Source organism: Brachionichthys hirsutus, chromosome 8 (genome assembly GCF_040956055.1).
Source record: "Brachionichthys hirsutus isolate HB-005 chromosome 8, CSIRO-AGI_Bhir_v1, whole genome shotgun sequence".
Lineage (NCBI taxonomy): Eukaryota > Metazoa > Chordata > Actinopteri > Lophiiformes > Brachionichthyidae > Brachionichthys > Brachionichthys hirsutus.
This window is the reverse complement of record NC_090904.1, coordinates 2842763-2865198: the sequence shown is the minus strand read 5'-3', so window position 1 is coordinate 2865198 and position 22436 is coordinate 2842763. Positions and strand designations below refer to the sequence as shown.

At 41.3% G+C, this 22436-nt stretch overlaps 2 protein-coding genes across 2 annotated transcripts; one reads left to right on the top strand and one right to left on the bottom strand.

The window, feature by feature from the left end:
- Positions 1–3705: 3705 nt before the first annotated feature.
- Positions 3706–6459, bottom strand: ilrun (inflammation and lipid regulator with UBA-like and NBR1-like domains). The gene is made up of 5 exons (XM_068742796.1): positions 6243–6459; positions 4997–5151; positions 4664–4861; positions 4143–4447; positions 3706–3983 (listed from the first exon to the last, which is right to left on the bottom strand). Exons 1-5 carry the CDS (start codon positions 6398–6400, stop codon positions 3948–3950), a joined length of 852 nt encoding a protein of 283 aa, XP_068598897.1. The 5' UTR covers positions 6401–6459; the 3' UTR covers positions 3706–3947.
- A 706-nt stretch (positions 6460–7165) lies between these two features.
- Positions 7166–11243, top strand: snrpc (small nuclear ribonucleoprotein polypeptide C). The gene is made up of 6 exons (XM_068742916.1): positions 7166–7247; positions 7986–8028; positions 8125–8233; positions 8560–8619; positions 9769–9873; positions 10764–11243. The coding sequence occupies exons 1-6, from the start codon at positions 7240–7242 to the stop codon at positions 10883–10885; spliced, it is 447 nt and encodes a 148-aa protein (XP_068599017.1). The 5' UTR covers positions 7166–7239; the 3' UTR covers positions 10886–11243.
- The last annotated feature ends 11193 nt before the right edge of the window (positions 11244–22436 follow it).

Genomic DNA, 22436 nt, shown 5'->3' with positions numbered 1-22436 from the left:
TCATATTCATCCTCTCAATGAATGGTAAAACTGTCCACCTTCGTCTGCTTCATTCCTTCACGGGCGTAATTGCGCGTTTATCTATCATTAACTGAGCAAAGCTGTTGACTCGAGTGCAGCGAGAGATCATTGAAACGATAAGAGCTTTGGAGAATCCAAGCCGAAATGAAAGTCAATATTTGTCCTCCATCACCCTGTCACACGAGATGCCTACACAAGCCGCATTCAGCCATTCATGGAATCACTTCGGTGCTGGCCAGCTGCATGCACTCACACACACTAAAACAGAGCCACCACAGTCCCGCGCCGTCTCCACCCTGAGGCTCATCCAAACCGATGTTGTTGACGTGTTTTTGAAGGCAGTCATGCAGATCAAGTATCAACTGTCATGTGCGTTGCTAAAATCTAAAAGGTCTTTACCCTATTTCACTCAATTTAGTGAAGGACGTTGACTCCAAGTCACGAGTCAAAGTAGAACGAGGAGTATTTGTCTAGAACTTGTTCGTTTTGAGCCGAGAGGAGTTGAGAGGAGGAGCTTCCAAACCGATCAAAGACGGGAACTTTCTCAGACTGCAGGTAACAGATACTTTGCACACTTTACTCATCCAAGTTTATGGCATTTGGATCTCTATGAATGTACAAAGAGTGAGTCTCAGTCTGCCACTAAAACAAATAGACATTTGAATATTTGAACATCTGTGGAAACGGTTGTATCTGTGCTTGTCCTGTATCGGTATGAGACCGATAGTTTAGATAATTATACGTTTTAATATCAGTATAAATAACCCTATCCATGCAGCATGTGATGCTTCCATTGACAACAATAGATTACAATTTGTTTTAACATTGGTTTCTGTGAATAATAATAATAAATAAAAAATACTCCACTGCATCATGTCACCAATCGTCGAGTGGACAGCTAGCTTCCCAAATTACTAAAGTGCTAATTTTAGAAAAACAAACAAACAAACACATTTTCTTTTCTCTTTTTAAAGCCTAATGCACTGCAAAGAAGACTAAAAATGGTTTTCAGCCAATAAGCAAACTGTGACCGAGACTAAGCAACATAATCTGGCTATGCAGCATCAATCCATTAATTGGGTTGCTGTCGACGAGGCTTTCTGATGAATTTATAAACGCTAAGTGAAATAGTTGCAGGATTAAAACACGGCATAAGAACATCGTAGGAAGCTGAATTATCCTCAGTGTGATGTCATCCTTCCATTTTCTTGTCGACACTTACACGCAGCTCGTTCCCCTCCTATCTGGAGCTACACCGTCCACATGGTGATCTGGATCATCACCAAAATGTTCTAGACATATTCTATTCTATTCTAATCTAAATGCTGGCAAAAACATGACCTCGTTGTTGGCGGTAACTAGAAAGGCACTCAGAGAGCGTAGACCCTCCCCCCCCCCCCAAGCCCCTCAGTCGCCCTTTAATTTGATTTAGACCACATACTATTGCCCTGAAACATGTTTAACACACAGTGTAAGCATCAGAATGATTTCATGTCTAATACGTGATGTAAGCACAATATAATGAACACATTCCACAAAACAGGTCTGTCCCTTCAGTTTAAAAGTCATGCTGGTATTATGTCCAACAGAGCCATTGATTTGACTTTTAAATGTAGAGGATATGATGGTGCTTTGCAATGTCCTTTGAAGTCCAATATGATTTTATTTTATTTTTTTAATCTTCGGGTAATTAGCTGGCATATTAGAGTGACGATAATCAAACTTTCCTCCAACAAAACATCATCTCAAAAGTTAAAACTGTGGAAACTGAAGGTCAGAGGTTAAAGAGCAGACAACAAGACAGACTCAGTGTTTCAGTGTTAATTTAATCATACAAATGCGTAATTATATCGATACAGGAGGGGGTTGATTTTTCTCTTCAGATAAATGTACTATTTAATGACCGCGTAAAGTAAACTCTCATCCTCTCCACTCAGCATCAATCTCACATCTTCAACCATCATGCATTCTCACGGACACAAAGAGAGGGACGGACGTGATGCAGAGCAGCGCACACTGTTTGGGAGGACTCTCAGACGACTCTTAATACAAATACAGCAGGCTGCTGGTGAATCGAAACAGTCGACGTGACCATGGAAGGAATGAACTGTGGATGTGAGTCATTACTAAAAACATCAAAGTTGGATAAATTTTGACTTTGTAATCATTTAAATTGCATCACTGTCTCCCTTTTTGTATTTAAGAGCGGACTGCATGATCCAATCCACCGTCTACTATCGGAGAACGGTCAGACTAGAACTCATCACACACACGTACACGTAAAATCTGAATGTGGAAGAAAGGGAAACACAAATTAACCTTGATTGTTCACGATCAGCCCATCAGTGCAGTGATGTTTGAAACTGTGGATTTTAACACAATGTAAACAAAACCTTAAAATCCAGAACATGAAAACACGGCAGCTTTAGCGAAGTGATTTAAAATCAAAATAAAATGAAAAACACAAACCTAAGAAAGAGCTACTTTACAGTAAAGTAGCAGAACATGAGCTCTAATCCTGATGCAAACCATTAGCTTTCATTTAGGCTATGACTAGTAAAGAACATTGCGCCCCCCCCCCCAATGCATTAAACAACTTGTCAAGTTGAAGTTGATCATTGGATTGCTATCGCCACCTTCTGGCTGTAAATTGGAATTTCTGCTTCCATGGCGCAACAAACGCAGCAAGTAAATTACAGGTCAATTGATGAGCCAGTTCAACCAAACAATGCAGAATCGCACAGAAGTAAACACCCAGCAGAGCTCGATCGCTGCAGACGTGTGTGTTCTGCACACACACACACACACAGACACACACACGTCTGTATACACCCAAGTAGTACAACACCAGTTTCATGTCCGTTCAATCCAAAGAGAAATCATAAAAGGCATGCACACGTGGCAGACGCGGACTCAGACCCTCCAGTCACTCATTCAGATGGATTTTTCAACTCGCAACCTTTCCGCACTTCAACATCTATTTAAGCCAAAGCCCACCCTAAAAAAAACAAAAAAGAAACACGCCTCGTGCAGTCTGAATGCTGAACCCGTAGACAGTGTGAGTTAATAACAGAGCAGATCATTGGTTCCTTGGGAGACACAGGGATTCCACACAGGGGGGGGGGGCTTACTTTGCAAAGGTGAGCAGGTTCCATGTCGAAATATCTTGAAAACTGAATACGTGGTGTTTGGCATGTCCCTAGTCGGGGGTGCGTTTTCCCTTGGTTGTTCCGTAGACACCTCTCAAACATGCCATTCGTAACGTGGTGCAGTTTTTTCTGGTGAGTCAAAAAAGTACCCAAATATTCTAAAGACAACGTGAAAAAGCTAATTCACGAGAAATAGCTGTTTACAGTGTTCCAAGCGTTTAAATCAAAGCCAAAGATGGATCTGCAAAACCAAATGTTGATTCGTTCCATCAGCCAAAGACAGATGTTCTACTTTTTTACCCTCACACAGCAAAAACTGTTGTTTGAGCCATCCAGGATGTAAATCAGAATAGAATCTTAAATTATCTGTGATCGCAATTAATTCTGTACTAACCTCACCAGCGTTCCAAATATTTCCAGCCCTGTGGAGGAACCCCCCCCCCACAGGAATACCAAATATTATGCAGATTGTTTAGTGTTGACTTTCCCTTAAATAATCACAGACAATGACAATGAAAGTTCAATTAAAGGCGTGTATCTATATTTAAGGGTTGACAGGACTCTTAAATGAAGCCTTCACACATGCGGATCTATGTGATGCTGTCAGGTGGGACGTTGTACTGCAGTAGAAGTACTCCATCATCCCACTGGTGGAAAGGGCCATGGGGTTGGGAGAGGGTTGCCATGAGTCAGTATAAAACAAATGTTCCTCCCCCCCCCCTCCTCTCTGACTCCTCCCACGGCTTATCTTTCACCAAAGGGGCAGTCTTTGTCTTTCTAACTCTGTCCAAATGGATAGGGTCCGTGAATACCCTGAAGAAACAGGAGAAAGCACGTTAGTGGTGGCTTAGAACGCAATGAGAGTGTAACTATTAAATAATGTCATGCCAAATCAAAACACTTTTAAGTTAACTATGAATAAGACTCCATGCAGCGATGTCGTGTTAAAGCACATATTAGATTCATACATACGTGGCCGTAGGTCATGACCGACAGGTTGGTTTGGAGACCATTCGACGCTCTATTTACAGCATTGTGAGACAGTCCGTTCTGATCTTGCTGGATTGACTCCTGCGTGCGTTCCCAGGCTCCGCTGGGATCTTTGAAGCCGCTGTCAGTGGTGTCCTGCTTGCTTTTCTGTGGCGACGCAAAGGGGTTGAAGTCTCCCTGAATGCTGCGCTGCGGTTGGGTGTTGAATTCCGTCTCAAACGAGGACAGCTGCTGGGTCACGCCCAGGAGACCTCCCACTTCCACACTGAGAATCACCCAGATGACATCTGTAGACAAATGACGGATGGATCATGATGGATTATTTAAGAGCACCTCACTATTTTCTAACAAGTTCAGTTCATAGTAAACATTTTTTTTTGGGGGGGGGGGTTTGGTCATCAGACCACAGACTTGGCAGAAGAAACAGATGAAGTTGATAAACATAAATAGTAATGGAAATAAAGGTTTATGTCATAGCGTTGTTATTTCTGAGGGCGTCCTACCTCCGTAGAATAACCCCGTGGCTGTGCACATCCTCCACTGGCCTTGGTACATGCCGGGAGCCGTGGGACTTCGCATCTGCACGCTCACATCGGCGATTTCTTGGGGTTCTAGTGACTTCACTACAACTGTGTTTACATGCCCAAACTGATCCCCTCCAATGTATTTAAGACTAACTCCAGGCGGCCACGACTCTGCACCTATAAGGGACACGGATCAGGACAGTCAAACGTTCAATACTGCACCTTACGTTTGGTTCATATTACATACAAAGACTACTTTTACTGAGTAAGCAAAGGGTGACTGTAACAGAAGTGTAATTAGATGCTCCTGACCTGTGTTTTGTATTCTCCAGGTCTTTGTGAATGACGTGTCCGGAGGAACAGACTCTCCTTCCCCAATCGTCACATCTTCGACAAAGGACATGGACGGCGTGTTGACATTGGGACTTTCAAAGTCATAATATGCACCAATCGCAGCCTGCAGGTTCCTGTAACAAACAAAAAGGAAGAGTCTGTATGTGTGCATGAAATAGAATGATTTAATCCAGGAAACAGCAGGTTTGTCCTTTTTTAGGGGGGGGGGGGGGGGGTGAATTATAAATTCAATATAAAGTTAAGGGCAGTCTTTGCAATCAGCTGCATGACGACGTGTTAGATCGAACCCGACAGCATATAAATGTGACTCTGGCTACATCCTGAAAGGCGGTGCTGCGTTCGCTCATTATTCTACATTCTTCTCATCATGAAATGTGTCTTCACATTAAAAATCAGCAGAATACAGAAATCTGAATAAATAGCTCATCCAAGCTTGAAACAATCATTTGATTGATCGAGCTGGCGAATGGATAACTTCCATTCCGTGTGTGTGTGTTAGACACACACACAAACTGCAAAATCTTGCTGGATAGATAAATAGATACACAAGTTCTGACAAATATTCAATAAAATCAACGCATAATATAATAAAGTGTAAAAAAAAAAAAAAAGATGGAAGTGATCTTGATGTAATGTTGTTGTTGTCGTTGTCTTTATAGCTCGAAACGAAACAAAACGATCTAATTCAGGGATGGAATCAAAGGCATCGACCCATCGATTATTTTAAAGATGATCAGCTCAGAGGAAACGTTTTGCGGTCGTCAGTAGTTTTAGATCGACGCTGGTTACGTCACCAGGCTAACGTGGTGTGTATTAAAATGTGGTTTCCCTTCCCGAGCTCTCCGGGCTCTGGCTCTGGACCACGTTACGTAACGTTCGTAGTATCTACTCCTACGAGGCAATGAGGCAGCTCCTCTTTGCTTTATGGATTATTTCACCTTCCTGAGAGTTTCCCAGGACAAACTTTAACGTGTCACTTCCGTTTATCCAGTAAATGATCGTCGAGAGTTAACTATTGGGTCCCCGTGTAATGATGATGAAATTGTCCCGTCGAATTAAAACATCACTTGATTTAGCAACGAGTGTCTCTCACTTTATCGTTTAGCATTTTAAAAATATGCTGACTAGCTAATTAAACTGCCCGCTTTAGCTTTAGCGTCATGTTGTGGGACAGCAGGCCATCGTGGCCCCGGCCCGCACTCACCAGTTCGTCATGTCCAGGAAGAAGGCGCAGCCGGCTGGGTTGAGTTGAAAGCCCAGCAGCCTCTGGAACTCCGAAATGAGGACGTCTTTGTCCGTCGTGCCCATGCAGCTGAACTTCTGCATGAGCTCCGCGTCCACGTCCATGTCCGCGCCCTCCATCAATGGCGGGTGTCCCGTAACAAGACGGGCTAGTGCCGGTGTCCGCTATCAATTTAGTCCGAGGCCTTGTCCAGCCATAACAACCAGCCTAACAACAACAACCATCAGTGCGCATGTCACGACTAGGGGGACGACGTTTGACGTTGCAACAGCGCGCGCACTACTTTGGCCAATCACGAAGCGAGGGTCGACGTCAGCTGTTGCTATTTGCAGGCACCTTTTCATTGGTTTATCAATGAAGCGAAGTTATCCATTCGCCAGCTCGGTCAAATATTCAAGTAGAAATGAGAAAAGTCAAATATTCAATTAGAAATTAGAAAAGTCAAATATACAATTAGAAATTAGAAAAGTCAAATACTCAAGTAGAAATTAGAAAAGTCAAATACTCAAGTAGAAATTAGAAAAGTCAAATATTCAATTAGAAATTAGAAAAGTCAAATACTCAAGTAGAAATTAGAAAAGTCAAATATTTTATTAGAATAGCCAATTGAATATTTGTCAGAACTTGTGTATCTATCTATCTCTCTATCTATCTATCTATCTATCTATCTATCTACAAGCATGCACAAATGTGTGCATGCTTGTGAAGTAAAAATACTTCTTTGTCTGATGATCTCTCCTTGATATTTCATTCATTTTTCATTTGTACTTCTTTTATTTAAAACCATCCATCCATCTTCTTGCAGATGATCATTTACAGACGCATTTCCGCTTTGCTTTCAGTTGAGCGCGCCTGTACACACTTTCAGGCGGAACTAACTGTGAGTAAGTCTTATTTCCAGCGGGAACACTTACCAGAGACACCGGAACCACACTTTCGGCGAGCATAGCTGCGGATCATGCCTAAGTACGTTGTGTTACATTTCTTTTCAAGCTTTGATGTCGTTTTTTTTCAGCAACTGTGTTTTTTGTGTTAGTATTGTGTTTTGTAACCAACGAGAGTAAAATATTGATTAGCGTTAAATGAACCGCTGAGCGCTCTGTTTGGGCCGCGTCTATTTGCTGGACTCGCTCTTGTCTCAACATACAACGAGCCGGAGATTAATGCAGCTTCCACTACTCGAAGCGTCTTTGAGACGATCGCGCTCATCTGCTTATATCCAACATTTAAAGCATTACAATTTAATTTTTTTGTAAAAGTTGTAAAACATTAAGACGTAGTTTCTCTCCAAGGTGGACATGCTGACTGGAGCCATAGCTGCAGAGACTGAGGCATGCTAATAAACAAGTAGCTGATAGGCTTAACATAAATTCATAATACCTGTATATCTTAAGATGACTCCTGTAGTATTGTTGTCTCTGAGCGTTTGTGGGACAATTGATTATATTTCAAAGAATTTGTAACATGCATTATCAGCTTAAACAGATTCCTCTCAAGTTAATTTAGCAAACATCCATGCTTTTTTAAAAGCACATTTTCAATATTATATAATGTAAAATCAGGAAACTAAAATTGGTTTTCCTATGTGTTGATGTGTGTGTGTGTGTGTGTGTGTGTGTGTGTGTGTGTTATATTGATCTCCGTATTGTTTTGGGACGGGACCTGTCTCACACCTCAGTGTTTTTCCTTCTCAACATTCCACAGGTTTTACTGCGACTACTGTGATACTTACCTTACACATGATTCGGTAAGTTGTGTTTCTGAATCACTTTACATCTTTAACAAAGTGTGAAGATAAATGTTCTAATTTAGTTTTTAACCGACTTGTTGTCCTGTGTTGTAGCCATCGGTGAGGAAGACCCACTGCAGTGGCCGGAAACACAAAGAAAACGTGAAAGATTACTATCAGAAATGGATGGAGGAGCAAGCCCAGAGCCTGATTGATAAAACGAGTAAACACATTCTTGCCTCAGTTTCCTAGACAACAGGACTGAATGTAGAAGTGAAGCTTTTGCTATTGAATATATTTCTGCCACGGATTCAGAAAGTGTGTTTGTTTTCACGTACCACTGATTGTCTAAATAACCCCCAACCTGGATTCCCACAGGGGAATTAGCCTTGTGTAAAGGTTAGAAAACCCCATGCAGGGCGTCAATCTTTCTTAAGTAAAGTCCACATACACGCAAGAAAATGATGCCACAATTGTTTATCTGAACATGAAAGGCGTGCTGTTGTTGTTTTCTGTCTCTGTCTTCACGTTTGCCTTTATTCCCAACAGCGGCTGCGTTTCAACAGGGAAAGATTCCTCCCACACCATTCCCTGGCGGTCCTCCTCCAGGTAAGTCGATCACCCTAACTCAGGGGTGGGCAAACTTTTTGACTCGCGGGCCACAATGGGTTCTAAAATTTGACAGATGCGCCGGGCCAGGAACAGATGGATGCAGTGTTTGTGTGAACTAATATAAATGACATGTAAAAGCCATTGCATGAAAGGGTTTGGATTTTACAGGTAGAAATACAAGGAAAAAGGTAAAATGCATGAGTTTTATAACATTTTATTTAATGTTATTATTTGGAAAGGTTTGGCGGGCCGTATATGGCCACTGGGCCTTAGTTTGCCCATGTCTGCCCTAACTCACAACAAAATTTAAAATGCACCTTGATCATTTCTATCCAGAAGGTAAAGACTTCATTTTGCTACACGTTTCGTATGAAGAGAATCTTTCAGGATTCTCATCCCTTTTGACGGCATTAGAATTTGGATAGTAAAATGAAGAAGATGAAGCTTGTCTTTTCTTTACTTAGAACTCCTTCTAGATCTGCTAGAGTAAGAGTGATGTCTCGGTGGACTTAAATTCTAACAAGTCATCGATCATTAAATAAGAAATAAGGTTTGGCAAAGAGGAGAGTAGGATTTGACAGGGTTTGCAGCTCAAACTTGATTGATTTCTATGTTTTGGTGAGGGGTTCATAGTCCTCCTCTTCCTCCTCTTTGCATTTTTCAGCAGATACCAGATAACTTGTGACTTCATTAAACTTTATTGCTGGGAGGGGGGGGGGGGGGGAGATATGGTGTTTTGAAGGATATCGTTTTTTTAAATTGGTACATCTGGCTTAAAGCAGTTGTGAATTAAATCCATTGTTTCTGAAGGCGCTGATGTTTTATTTATTTATTTTTATTTCTTGGCTGTTTCATAATCTGGAATGTGTGGTGTTGTTACGGCAACAGACTACGTTCTTCAGAATGGTCAAGAGGCGTGTCAACACCACCCAGAAGCAGTCCCAAAAACTGAATTTTAAATTTTATAAAGGTGGAATGTATTTCATGACTGCCGCATTAGATTTAGCTCGGAACACATAATAAAATAATTCCAAGTATAACATCACGTGGAAGATGTATATAAGAATAAAAAACAAATGACATTTATTTCATAATGGCGACGCCATTGCATTGTGGCTTCACAATCCTCTGTTGTTCATTAAACAGGTGGTCCTCCTCGGCCCGGTATGCTGCCGACTCCTCCGATGGGAGGTCCTCCCATGATGCCCATGATGGGGCCCCCACCTCATGGAATGATGCCTGGGGGGCCTGGTAAGAAACCTGCTCCTTGGACAAGGATGCACTTTTAAACTGAATGTTTAACAGTTAAAGATCATCCTGGCAGCCATCGTTGTCACAACGTACAGAGCCGATTGGTCACACAGGATAGAAGGGAAGAGAATAATCCCGTTTCAAACAGCAGCTCTTTCACAGGTTATTTCTTTAGCCAACAATTAAATGTAAACTTGAACTGAATATCAAGAGTCAAACTATGACAATCAATAGATGCACGTTTTCCTCAATATTGTACTTTAAATGTTATTTTATTAATTGCTCAGATTTACTCATTCTGATTTACTCATTCAGATTTTAGCATTCTGTACTCTGAACGGCGATCTAATTAATTTCTTGATTTAAATGAACTAGAATAGTTGTTTCCCACCGTCAAGATTCAAAAACGCATAAAAATATCAAGTTTAATTAGCCTTGAAATACACTGGATATCAAAATTATATTTATAAACCTTTATTATTTATTCACTGCTCAACAGTTGAACGGCTCACCATTGTGCAGAGTCAGTGAAACGGGAAGTTAGCGGTTGTCGGATAATCAAGAGAATTAGCGGCAGGTGCCAGATTAACCCCATCCGACCGTGTTCTCTAATTTTGATCCGTGTTCTTTTTCTAATATTGCAATTACGTTTCTTTTTTACACTGTGCTTCATGAAATATGCTTAAAATATTGCTCCTGCTTGGATAATTTCAAGTGTGGCCTTCACATTTAGGAAATTGTAGATTGCTTTCTAATTTTGATCTCCAGTGTATAAAATGTTTCTTTGCACCTCTTGAAGCCCTTTGAATTTGATAGGACAATTGAATTCTGGAACTATGTGGACAGAGCATAACAGCGTCACATAAACGTGCCTTCTCTGTTCCGTTTAGGTGGCATGAGGCCACCGATGGGAGGACCCATGCAGATGATGCCTGGACCCCCCCACATGATGCGTCACCCTCGACCGATGATGATGCCAGTACGACCAGGCATGATGCGACCAGACAGATAAGAGGAAGTCCTCCACTCTGTGTTGCCGTGAACAGACACCGTCGAGTGAAGACATTTGGTTCAGTGCTTCGATGCGTCTTTGAGATTCTCGTCGTCTCTCCGGCCCCTGATCTGATTCCTTTATTAGCTTCTGCCGGGTTTGTAGTATTTATTACTATTCATCAGACCCATTTTTAAAGACCTTTTTTTTTAAATCAGAACTTCTTATGTTGATGTAAAAACTGAAATATTATGTCTCACTTTGACAAACTGTTCGGCAAGAGAGTGTTGATATTCATTTAGAAAGTTTTGCTTTGTTAGGTTTTACACATTTTCTTGTATTTCATGCCATTGCCCTGATAAATAAAACTTTTTTGTAAACAGTTTCTTTTAAACTGTAGTCCCTATCAATCAATCTCAGTGTTATTAATGTTGTAAAAAGTTCTGCTGACACAAATGCTCAACAAAAAAACTGAGGCAGCATTTTACTGGTGTAGGTGTCGAGCTATTAGTGTGCAGCGAGCTTACAGAAACCAGTTGGACAGTTTATATTGTATATTTACATACCTGTGTTTTTAAATGTACAAATTTGATTTGAGAGATGTCCCGAATGAGTGTACCAGCTGTACTGGCTTGGCTTTTTTGGTGCATGTTCTGCTGTCAAAATCAAGCTCTACAGTGTTTGATTTTAAATAGCCAGTTCCCAAGCCCGGATAAATGCAGAGCGTTGCTTCAGGAATGGCATCCAGCAAAAAGTGGGAGACATTGAGAGGACAGAAAAGAGCAAACAAGAGTAGAGGGAGATGAGATCATGTGCAGGCAGGCTGGTGGAGGAAAGTATCAGGCGTCCTATGTGTCAGCGAGGATGAGGGGGAAACTACAAGACAAGAAAGCTCTCGCACTCGACACGCTCAAAGGAAGTATGTTGAGGTATTTCTGTGTTTTGCTGAGGAGCTGGTAGAAAACACAACTGAGTAGAGCAGTGGATTGGACAGTAATTCGTCAGCTGACTCCAAATGAATGCTGCGTCTCTCCGCACGTGGAAGTCCATGAAAACAAACCTTTAGCCATTATATTCACGTTTATATTATTAGTTTAGAAGTTATTAGCGTAAATCACACTTTCAGTGATGGTGGATTCTTCTGGATCCATAACTTTTGAAGATGCAACAAATCCATTGATTCCACAGTGTCTTGGTAAAGGCCAGCGAAAGCATAAATGCAATCCAGTTGGACATTTCAACTGGCTCTGTCTCCTCAGGTATTAAAGATGGAACAAATCTGTTGGCCTGCTCCGACGGGGAATTGACTCAGCTACAAGATGACAGAAATATTTATCATTAATATTAAATGCACAGTCGGCAGAAAATCAAAGTGTACCCCCATAAAAAAAAATATCTCTAATATCTGGATCCGGATGACATTTGGTGGTGAGAGAGGGCGGTCCCAACCCTACACGGATGGTTTTGTCGGGGGGATGTCATCCTGCTGGCCTCATCGACCCTGGACGCTCAGATTTTACTGGGACGGTTTGCGGCCGAGTGCAAAGTGAGAGAAAAGGATCAGGACCCCTAAATCCATGGCCAAAGATTCTTGACCGGTTTGGTCTGCCCTCTCCAGATGGGGAGTCTTTGCCCGCGGTGGAGGACTTCAGGTATCTTGGGGTCTCATTTGTGTGAGGGAAGGATGGAGCATGAGGTTAGATGGATCGGTCTGTCGTGGAGAAGAATAAATATACATTTAAATTCAATAAAAGCTAATCTTAATCTTAATGTCCGATGATGCGCTAGGAAGATAAAACATTTTATAGGAAGTACTTAGAATGAGTGATAAAATATATTGAGAGAAAAACTGATTAATTGAATGTATATGTTTTATATTTCAATAACTATAAAGTAAGATGTATTAAAATATTGTCTGAGTTATGCTTGAAAATGTCCGCTATATAACTGAATATTTATTAGAGTACCAATAGTTACTCTAGAGAAACTGTTTCCTTTATAAAAAATAAAGGAATAGGCCTCGGGGAAGACCTCGGGCACGATGGAGAGATTATCGGCTGTTCTGGGAATACCTCGGGATTCTCCCAGAAGAGCTGGAGGAGGTGTCTGGTGAGAGAAGTCTGGAGATCCCTGTTCTGACTGTTGCCTCCACAACCCGTCCCCGGATAAGTGATGGAAGATGGATGGATGGATGGCATTGGAGATGGTGTGGTACATACACATATATCAATAATCCTTCTCTCTCTTTCCCGTAGTCTTGTGCTCTCTTTCTCTGTGTTTGTCCCTCTTTGTCTCTCGGTCTGCAGGTCCTTCTGTCCATGGTGCTGCAGAACCTGGACCTGTGGCCCTCAACACTGATGTCCATATCGCTAGCATTAGCATTTATAGTTTTATATAGCAGTTTGCTCAGCAGCTTATATGTTGAAAATCACTGGATGCAGTGCAAATTCATTATGTTGTTTTTTCTGCTCTTCTTCTCTGTCTCTCTATCACTCTCTCTCTCTTCCTCTCTTTGTTTTTGACTCTCCTCCTACCTGTCCTTGTCTCTTGTGGCATTGTCTTCCTGTCTTTCAACCTCTGTCTCTTTTTCTCAACCCAGCCGGTCCAGACAGATGGCCGCCCACTATGAGTCTTAGGTTCTGGCCAAGGTTTCTGCCTGTTAAAGGGAAGTGTTTCCTTGCCTCTGTCGCCAAAGTTCTTGCTTTTGTGGGTCAAATTGGGTTCTGTCTTTCCCTGCAGGTCTTTCCCTGCTAATCCTGTAAAGTGCCTTGAGATGACTTTCTGTTGTGAATTGAATACTCTCTTGGTACTATCTAGTTCAAAATGTTGCCAAAACATCACTGATTAATATTTGATTTGAGATGAAGAAAACGAAATCTTCGTTGAATATTGTTTATTACTTTAATGTCTGCCTGTACATGTTTGGAATCTTTTCAAATCGGCAATTATGAATCTACTTGTCAGACATAAGTTCAACACGAAGATAATTACTGTCAGCAGCCAGCAAAGAGGTTTTTTATTTGAAGCGATCCCAGCCGCCTTCAGCATTGAATCAGTTTGAAATGTTCTATGCGCCTGAAGGTTGGCATATCTTTGTGTGTAGGCCCATTGCATTCTGGGATAAGATGTGCCCTCTTGAAACACTGGAAAACAGGCATGTGTTTTAAATATTGTTTAACGAGACAAGTGAGAATATGAATCCCGCCCTCATTCGTTTATTCGGTCAAGCATTTGGAGAATTGCAGTCCTGAGTGAATAGTGTCTGCGAGGGAATCCTTATCAAAGCTGACACTTTGTAAGAACGCAGCGCATCTCTCTCCTGATTCTCACGACTATCCAGAATCACAAACATGTCTGTATAAAATAACTCAACAGATGGAGCTAGAGAGTCACAAGGCTTTGCAGTTAGAACCATGACACTGGAATGATTTGCAATGACTGATTTACATGCTTCCCTGGACTGTCAAACAGCTTTGTGTCTCACACTCCCAGAGGACATTTTTTTTTTTGTCTTTGTGGTTTTATGATTTAGGAAATTTCTAGGCTACATATAAAATAATAATAATAAATTGTTGGGGGCAATGGCCATATGCTTCACGCTGTATTTGCCAATTTCTATAGTTGCAGGCTCAAAGGGGGGAAGCACTGTAATGATAGAACAAAGTGTTGTAGTGTTGTGCACTGCATCAGAGAATGTTTTGAAGTTGTCAGTCATGCATATTTAAATTGTGCTCTTCAGATGTTGACAGGATCATATAAAATCTGATGGCCACTCAGTGCCATAAACATTCACTCTCCACATCAGCTTATGCACATTTCTTGCATATTTTGTATGTTACGCTGAGGCAAACGTCTGCACGTCACCCAAAATCAGAAGAATCTTTATAGATATTCTGTCTATTCCATGAAAGGGAGCAGTAAAACGCTTTATTATTAGAGTTTAGGGCTATGTTATGTGTTATTTTATTAATCTAATAATAATTAAATTAATGTCTTTTATTGATCAATTCATTCATGGCTTTCAAGTCTTGATCAGACAATACAAATCATCAAATATCGTTTACTTGTGTCACAAACGAATATCATGGTCTCATTTTAGCTCAACTGAAAATGCGTGACATGATGAAACAAAAGTAATAGAGTACTTTCAAGCGTTCCCTGTGTCCCTGTAGACAGATTTGACAAGAATTTGTCAGAAATACAAAAATAAATACAAATACAAAAAGTATGTTGTTATCTACCCAAAAGAACAACAACAAGATAAACAAACAAAAATCCGTCAGCAAATTGAGTCATAACGTGTCTCTAAACTTTTCATTTCCTGACTGACTGTGGCCATTTGAGTCAAACGGTAATGTGGCAAATGCACCAGAGAGTTTGTGTTTTTGATTCTGTGCTCACAATGTTCATCTTTTCTTCCCAGGATTCACTCCACAGCTTTGATGGAATGCAAAGTGATAATCCCTTGACAGCTGATTCCTCTAAAGCCAATCAGCTCATAGCTGCATGAAGGCCGTGATTTTTTTTGGGGAGTGTGGCATGATTAGGGTCACTGCGTAGGTTATTGATGAAAAGGAAAAAAAGCAATTCTGCAATGCAAAGTCCGGCAGACTCCTTTAACGCCCTCACCTCTCTATTTACTTCTTTCTTTTCTTTCTATCTCCTCCCTGTTTCATTTTCTCTGCTGCCTTGCTTCCAACACTGCTCTGTAATTTAATCCATTTAGTCATGGCTCCAGATCAATATCCATTTGCCTTGGCCTACGGGAGTGCTTGATTTTGCTGTGTAGGCCACCAGGGGCTCCCACGGGCCTGCGGGGTGATGCAGATGTAGTGCAACATGGAATCTGATCTCTGCTCCACAAAACACAGCAGTCTGCAGTTTCCTGCTTTTCCACATATACAGAAACTCTGTTTACATTTAAGGCTCTCTCATCACACCTCTCTCCCATTGAGATGCCTGCATCCTGGTCAACACATGAAAAGCATCCAATTACATTGGATTTTCATTGCTTTGATTAGTGAGCTTTGCAAATGACCCGGAAGAAAGATGGCATTATGACTTATTTTATTTATTAAAATCTGGATTTTACAAAAGTACTGTTTGTCTCAAATCAAATCTACATGTACAATATACTACCTACTGATTATATACATTTAACCTCAGTATCATGGAAGATGAACAGTTTGTAAATCATTAAAAGGTAAACACCATAGCCCTGAGCTAAGCCAAATAGCTCTGACAGTTAAAGGCACATTTATGTGCAGTGAAAAGACAAGTAGAATCAAGTGCACACAAAGTGATGAGCTTTTTTGTTTGTTTTTGTTTTCCCCAAATCTGAAGGTCTAAATTTGGAAGAACTTGATGTAATAAATGTTTCATGTGACCTCACCTCCAACTAAAGGACTTGAATTTTTCATCAAGCTCCTCATCGCTGCAAGCATATGGTTCTCATCCATGCATTTATAAAAGCAGTCACAAATGCCTGCAGCATCCCTTGTCGATGCAAAGATTGATTGTTTTGTCTTTATCTCTTTGGTCTCTATGAAGTTTTTTTTTTCTAGAGCTCATTCTACTTCTTTGCTCTTGTAATGTTCCTGTTTATTTATACATGATTCTTGGTTTTTTCTGCTTACCTTTATAGGATTTGTTGCATGTGTGGCCTGACCCAGTTTTGTTGGATTTCTGCTTTATATCAACAAGCATGTACTTGTTACTGCCACTGCACATTATCATTAATTATTGCAGTGCATTAAGGATACTCTAACTATGAAGTCTCTTCTCAAGAGGCATGGTTTATATATGCTAGGATTACCAAAAACACTGACGACATTGAGGCAGACAAAGACAGATTTAGGACGATACGCGAATCTTTGTTTTAATATATAAAAATATTAATCCAGGGAAAAATATATGTTTTTTTTGTTAAAAGATTCAAGATTCAAGAGTTTTTATTGTCATTATGCTGACATAACAAAATCGTATGAAGGCCCATGGCTTAAGGCACACATAGGGACATAGAACGAAAAACAAAATCTTTCCTAAAACAACGATATATATACACATACTGCATGAAACAAAACTGAAAACCAGATTTGCAACTGTACTCTATTTATCTTAGGTACAAGTCAGCCCAGCTGCATGCCTGACACACAGCAGAATCAAAGTACTACCAGTAATTGCTTTTATTTTTTATTAAGTTTGTCTAGTTTGTCATGGAAACTTTGATAAGATTCAGAAATACATTTTTCTTAATTATAGCACATTGTGCAAGATCTTAGCTGTCTTTCTGGACGGAGATGTTGGACGTAGTTCCTGGTATCTGCTGGAGCCATTCACCCGGCGTGGGGGTTCCTGCCCTTCGTGCCCCGATCACTACTGGCACCACTGTTGCCTTCACTGCCCACATTTTCTCCAGCTCTTCCTTCAGCCCTGGTATTTCTCCACCTTTCCGTGTTTGTTCTTCCTACATGCATAAACTGAACTGACATATACACATCCTTCTCTACTGGCTCGTCTGTACCCTCTACGCCCCACCCCTCCACACTCCCCTGACCCGGTTTCCCCCGCACGTTTCCAGTGCAGCATTGTCATTCCAATCTATGTTTGTTTAATGTGCAATAAATGTGCTTGTAGCTGCAACTTATCCTATCCTAAAGACACATAACAGCCTATTAGTGCGTATGTGCTTGAACTTCCCACTGGGATCAATAAAGTATTCTGATAAAGTATCTACAAACCATCCAACCCTCCCTCTCCCTCCCTCTCCCTCCCTCCTCATTGCATGGCATACCGCGGTTAACGCTATTATCTGTACTTTTTTCCATTGTTATTAGCCTTGATTTGAGTGTTTTTAGACGGCTGGAACGGATTAATTTGTTTTCAGTTATTCTGTATGGGAAAAATCAATTTGACATACGAGTGATTTGAGTTACGAGCTCGGTCCAGGAACCAATTATACTCATATCAAGGTATTACTGTATTCCAATGTATTTTTATGAGGATTATTTGTAATCAACTGCTTGTCTCCCAGATAGGAATTTCTTTCACTGCCTTCTGTAAATCAATATAAAAACAGAGGCATTGAAAAATGCTGCCACCATCTCATTCATGCATTCAATACCCTGCTGTTTTCAGCAAAAATATATTTATTGAAGTATAAGAGGCTGCTCATCATTGGGCTTTGCTCTGTCTTTTCCCTGTCCTCTCTTCTGCAAAGATTTGGGCTAGGGTTAGCTCACCATTAACTGAACACATTCAAGCCTAAAACGGAACACAAACCACTTCCAGCCACATTTTTATCTCCCTTTTTTAAACAGCCACATTGTTAAGTCAAGATTTTCAGGATAAATAAATGACACATTTCATGTGCGCAAAACCATAAGAAAAAGAATGTTTATTATAAAAAGAAACTGTGAAGGCCATTCCAGGTTAAAGTAACCATTTCCAATTACAGTCACCTTTTATATCTGAGGTAGTCATGACAGCAAGCTGGGACTGAATACCTGAGTGCTATCTTGCCTTTCACTCCAGCAACAAGGAAAATTGCTTCTAAAAATGTGCTCAATAGAGAGTCAAGGGCAGTGTCTATTTTTATGATAGTAAAGGACTCTTAAAATTCTTCCACATTCAAAAGTTCAAATGAATAAAAGCCTTTGGCTTAGCCCTAGGAATGAAGACACATTTAGCCATAGCAGTAGACTTTTGAAGATAGAACAATAAAAATCATTTCCGATATTTGAGATCGTTTGTGCAGAAAGTATGCAAACTGACAGTAGAAAGAGCTTCCTAGGGAATTTTGTACATAAAGTATTCTCCGATAAAAGTGTTTTCCCCTAACAGTTCTAAATTGTTTTTATTGTCAACATGTCCTTATGAGCTGTTTTACAGTTTACTTCTCTACTAGCGGTGGATTATCTCATACATTCTCGCGAGTACGTTTCCCAGATGTGGAGCATGCAGCTATTATGGTGGTACATTATAAACTGTGAACTGTCAGTATTCTCTGGGGCCAGTGTACTCCATCAGAGACATAGATTTCAATAGATTCAGAAACTGGTGGAGCCCTGATGATGGATTAAGGGTCAGATGGCGAGAACTCGCAGGGTGGCGGGTACAAGCAGCCAAAATGAACTTCCTCCGTAGGGTGGCTGGGCTCTCCCTTAGAGATCGGCCGAGAAGCTCGGTCGTCTGGGAGGAGCTCAGAGTAGAGCCGCTACTCCTCCTTGATGCTATGGTATCTATTCAGGATGCCTCCCGGACGCCTCCCCGGTGAGGTGTTCAGTGCACGTCCCACCGGTAGGAGACCACGAGGAAGACCCAGGGCACACTGGAGAGACTATGTCTCTCGACTGGCCTGGGAACGCCCCCCGGAAGAGCTGGAAGAAGTGGCCGGGCAGAGGGAAGTCTGGGCTGCTGCCCCCGCAACCCGGCCCCGGATAAGCGGTTGAAAATGGATGGATGGTGAGTACTCATCCTTTCTTCTCTCCTAATAGTCTTTTGCTGACTTTGGAATTTAACATGTCCCTCCTTTTCTGTCTAGAGTGAATCATTTCACTCGGTATGAATAAAAACAAAATACCTTTTCTTTTCTCAAATTGATCCTAAAGTTGTTAAAAAAAATTGTAATACAGATGGTCCTCACTTACAGACAAACTCATTTAACAAATCTAGAAGTAGAACTGTTGACATAAAGCAATAAATATTAGAGTCAAAGTCAGCGATCAGCTCGAAATGTGTCTCGGCACAAATATATGGTTTTCCCCGTTTTCTATTGTAAACTGCTGATTTTTGGCGAATTCTGCCTCTTTTCAACGGCCAATAACACCTGAATGGAAAGCGGTAGGAACACACTTTGTTTATCCAAGGAAAGGTGAGACTGTAATCCTTCATGTGGCAGGTTTGCTGTATGCATAGTCATAGGAGATAATATCCTGTGGGCCTCGAAATACAGGGCAAAATGAGCGAAAGCGCATTCCCGAGTACACACCAGACCAAATACTGTTTTTCTTTTCAACTGAACTCAGTATAAATGCTGTACTTATAAGACTGAACCATAGTTCTTAAAGATAATTCCTCGTGGTGATATACTCCGCTCATGACTGATGTTGATTTTTAATTGCCACTGGGGGTTCATCTAGTTTGAAGGCATCTGCCAGCAATCTCGCATTTCAGTGATCTCAACTACAAACAGTGCGATGCTTACTTAAGAGATGCACAAAGTATAGAGAGAAAGAGAGAGAGACATAGAGAGAGAGTGTGAAGACGTTCGCAGTCAAACCCACATGTTATTGCTAATATGCTAATATGATTTTGTATTTTATTTTCCTCAGGTTGCTCATTTCCAAGTCCTTTAAGCAGGTATTTGAGTAACTTCACCGATCAACCCAATAAAATGACCTGATCAAAGTGTTTGTCTCAGTCTCACTCGCCCTCTATAACACTGATGGATATCCAACACCACATCTGCTCCACCATCACACCCCATCTCGTTCCCTCCGCTCCTCCGATGCCAACCTCATTTTCATGTTCATATTTTATTGTCTGTATTTCTTTGCTGTTTTTATCTTATGTACTTTCTGTAAAGCAACTTTGAGTGTCTAGAAAAGCACTATATACATAAAATTTATTATTTATTATGAACCTTAAAGGTTACAATTGCAACATTCTTGTCCATGACTATCGGGTTGACACCCTGTCAGACTCTCCAAGGGGGAAAAAAAACACATGCCAGACAAAGTACTATGGAAGTTCAGAGCCTGAATCACGACATTTGGGTCTGAATATTCTCAGGCAAACAGGGAATGGTGTTCCCTGGAGGCTGATATGGAGCTTTATGCCTGTTTTCAGATTTGTTACGAAATCTAACAAGGTAATCGCTTCCTCGGTTGATGAACTTTATTAACTCCTCTTACCCATTGGCCTCGTTCCCTGCTGCTGTAATGCCAGCAGATCAAGCGGGAACAGCAGGGCACCAAATTGCAGAGTGGGGTTTTGATTTACAGTATACGACTAGAGTGTTGAGAAAAATGGTTTTAATCCTTTTGTGCTGCTATTAGAAACACCAGTTACGTACCTGTAGACACACGGAGGAGGGGGGAAGACCTCCTGCACACAAACACAAACAGTTCCAACGAAAACGTTGCTGTCCAGTGCGGCCTTTGTCAGACTCGCACAGCGTGCACGTCTTTGTCTGAGAAGACTGTTGGTGAGTCACCGCGGTCTTTAGCCCGAGGCTCAGCAGTCAGCCGGCTGAAGGATGGCTGCATCTTTTATTTTAGTCACTCTAATATGCCGTGAAGATGCCATTAGCTTGGAACATGTTGTATTCCAGACTGTCTATTGTTTAAAAGACATAAACTATATGGATGTCTGTGTCATCCGCATCACAGACAATACAGATCATTAGATGTGGCTTTTGTTATTGCCAGCTATGCAATGTGTGCAATGTGTGGTTGTGTAGAACCTCTCTGGGGGCGGGGGGGGGGGGGGGGGGCATGCAAGGAGCTTGGCTGAATGAGGACACAGGGCAAAGAGGTGCGCTGAGCACTGCCGCTGTTGCTCGTGAATACTGAGGATGTATCACAAGAGATGGCATCATCTTCACGTGAGAAGAGTCATAACCAGCGCACCACGTGAGATGCTTTCTGCATCCCTTCCATATAATCAGAATTGACTATTTGGATTTTGTTTTGCCCTCTGCAGATTCTGAGAGGACCTATTTTTACTTACACGCCTGAGTCAAAGAACATTAAAACACTGTGACGTTTACGATTTGGTTAATGATACCTGTGAGATGTATTCCTGCAGATATATCTCAAGGAAGTAGTTGAAATCAATAGGGCGTAATGGGTTTGGCATCCGAGCCGGTGTTTTTGATGTAATGTGTTGCCGCTTTGGCCTGGCCTGGATTTGTGGCTGTAAAATATGTGCAGGAAAGCCTATTAGAAATGACACCGCGGGAAGCATTTTACAGATGAAAAACAGGAGGCACATCCAGAGGAGCATCCTAAATTATGTACTGCACCCCAGGTCATAGACAGATGGATAGATGCTGTAGATAAAGGGCTCTGCACTTTGTTATGTGGGGCATTATGATTTTACATTTTGGTTGGTTGTACATACGTCAGAAACAGAGTCACGACTAGATTCCAAACTCTCTAAGCTGTGACTGAGTAAAGCTGCAAATGAACCCTCTGAAAGTGCCATGCCTGCAATGTACAGCCAGTTCTCAGCAAATGCATATCCAAAAAAACTGCCAACATCTTCCCTGCCATCTGCAGATCCACGCAAGTCGTTGCATTCCGGCCAAACAGGATCTATTCTTGGAACTTGGTTGCCTTGGTTGATTGGCCACTTGGCCAACACCGCCAGCCCTTCAAACTGCCAGGGTTTGTGAACGTTCAGCAAGTTTGTCAAACATTACATATCAAGCTGAAATGTGTTTCTAACCTGGTTAACCAACACTTCAAAAATGATGTTTTAATTAAGCCAAATTAATCGTCATTAATATAGTATTCATATCATTACGTTATTCTACGGGTTGGAATTTGTCGCGGCGTTTGCAGTCGAG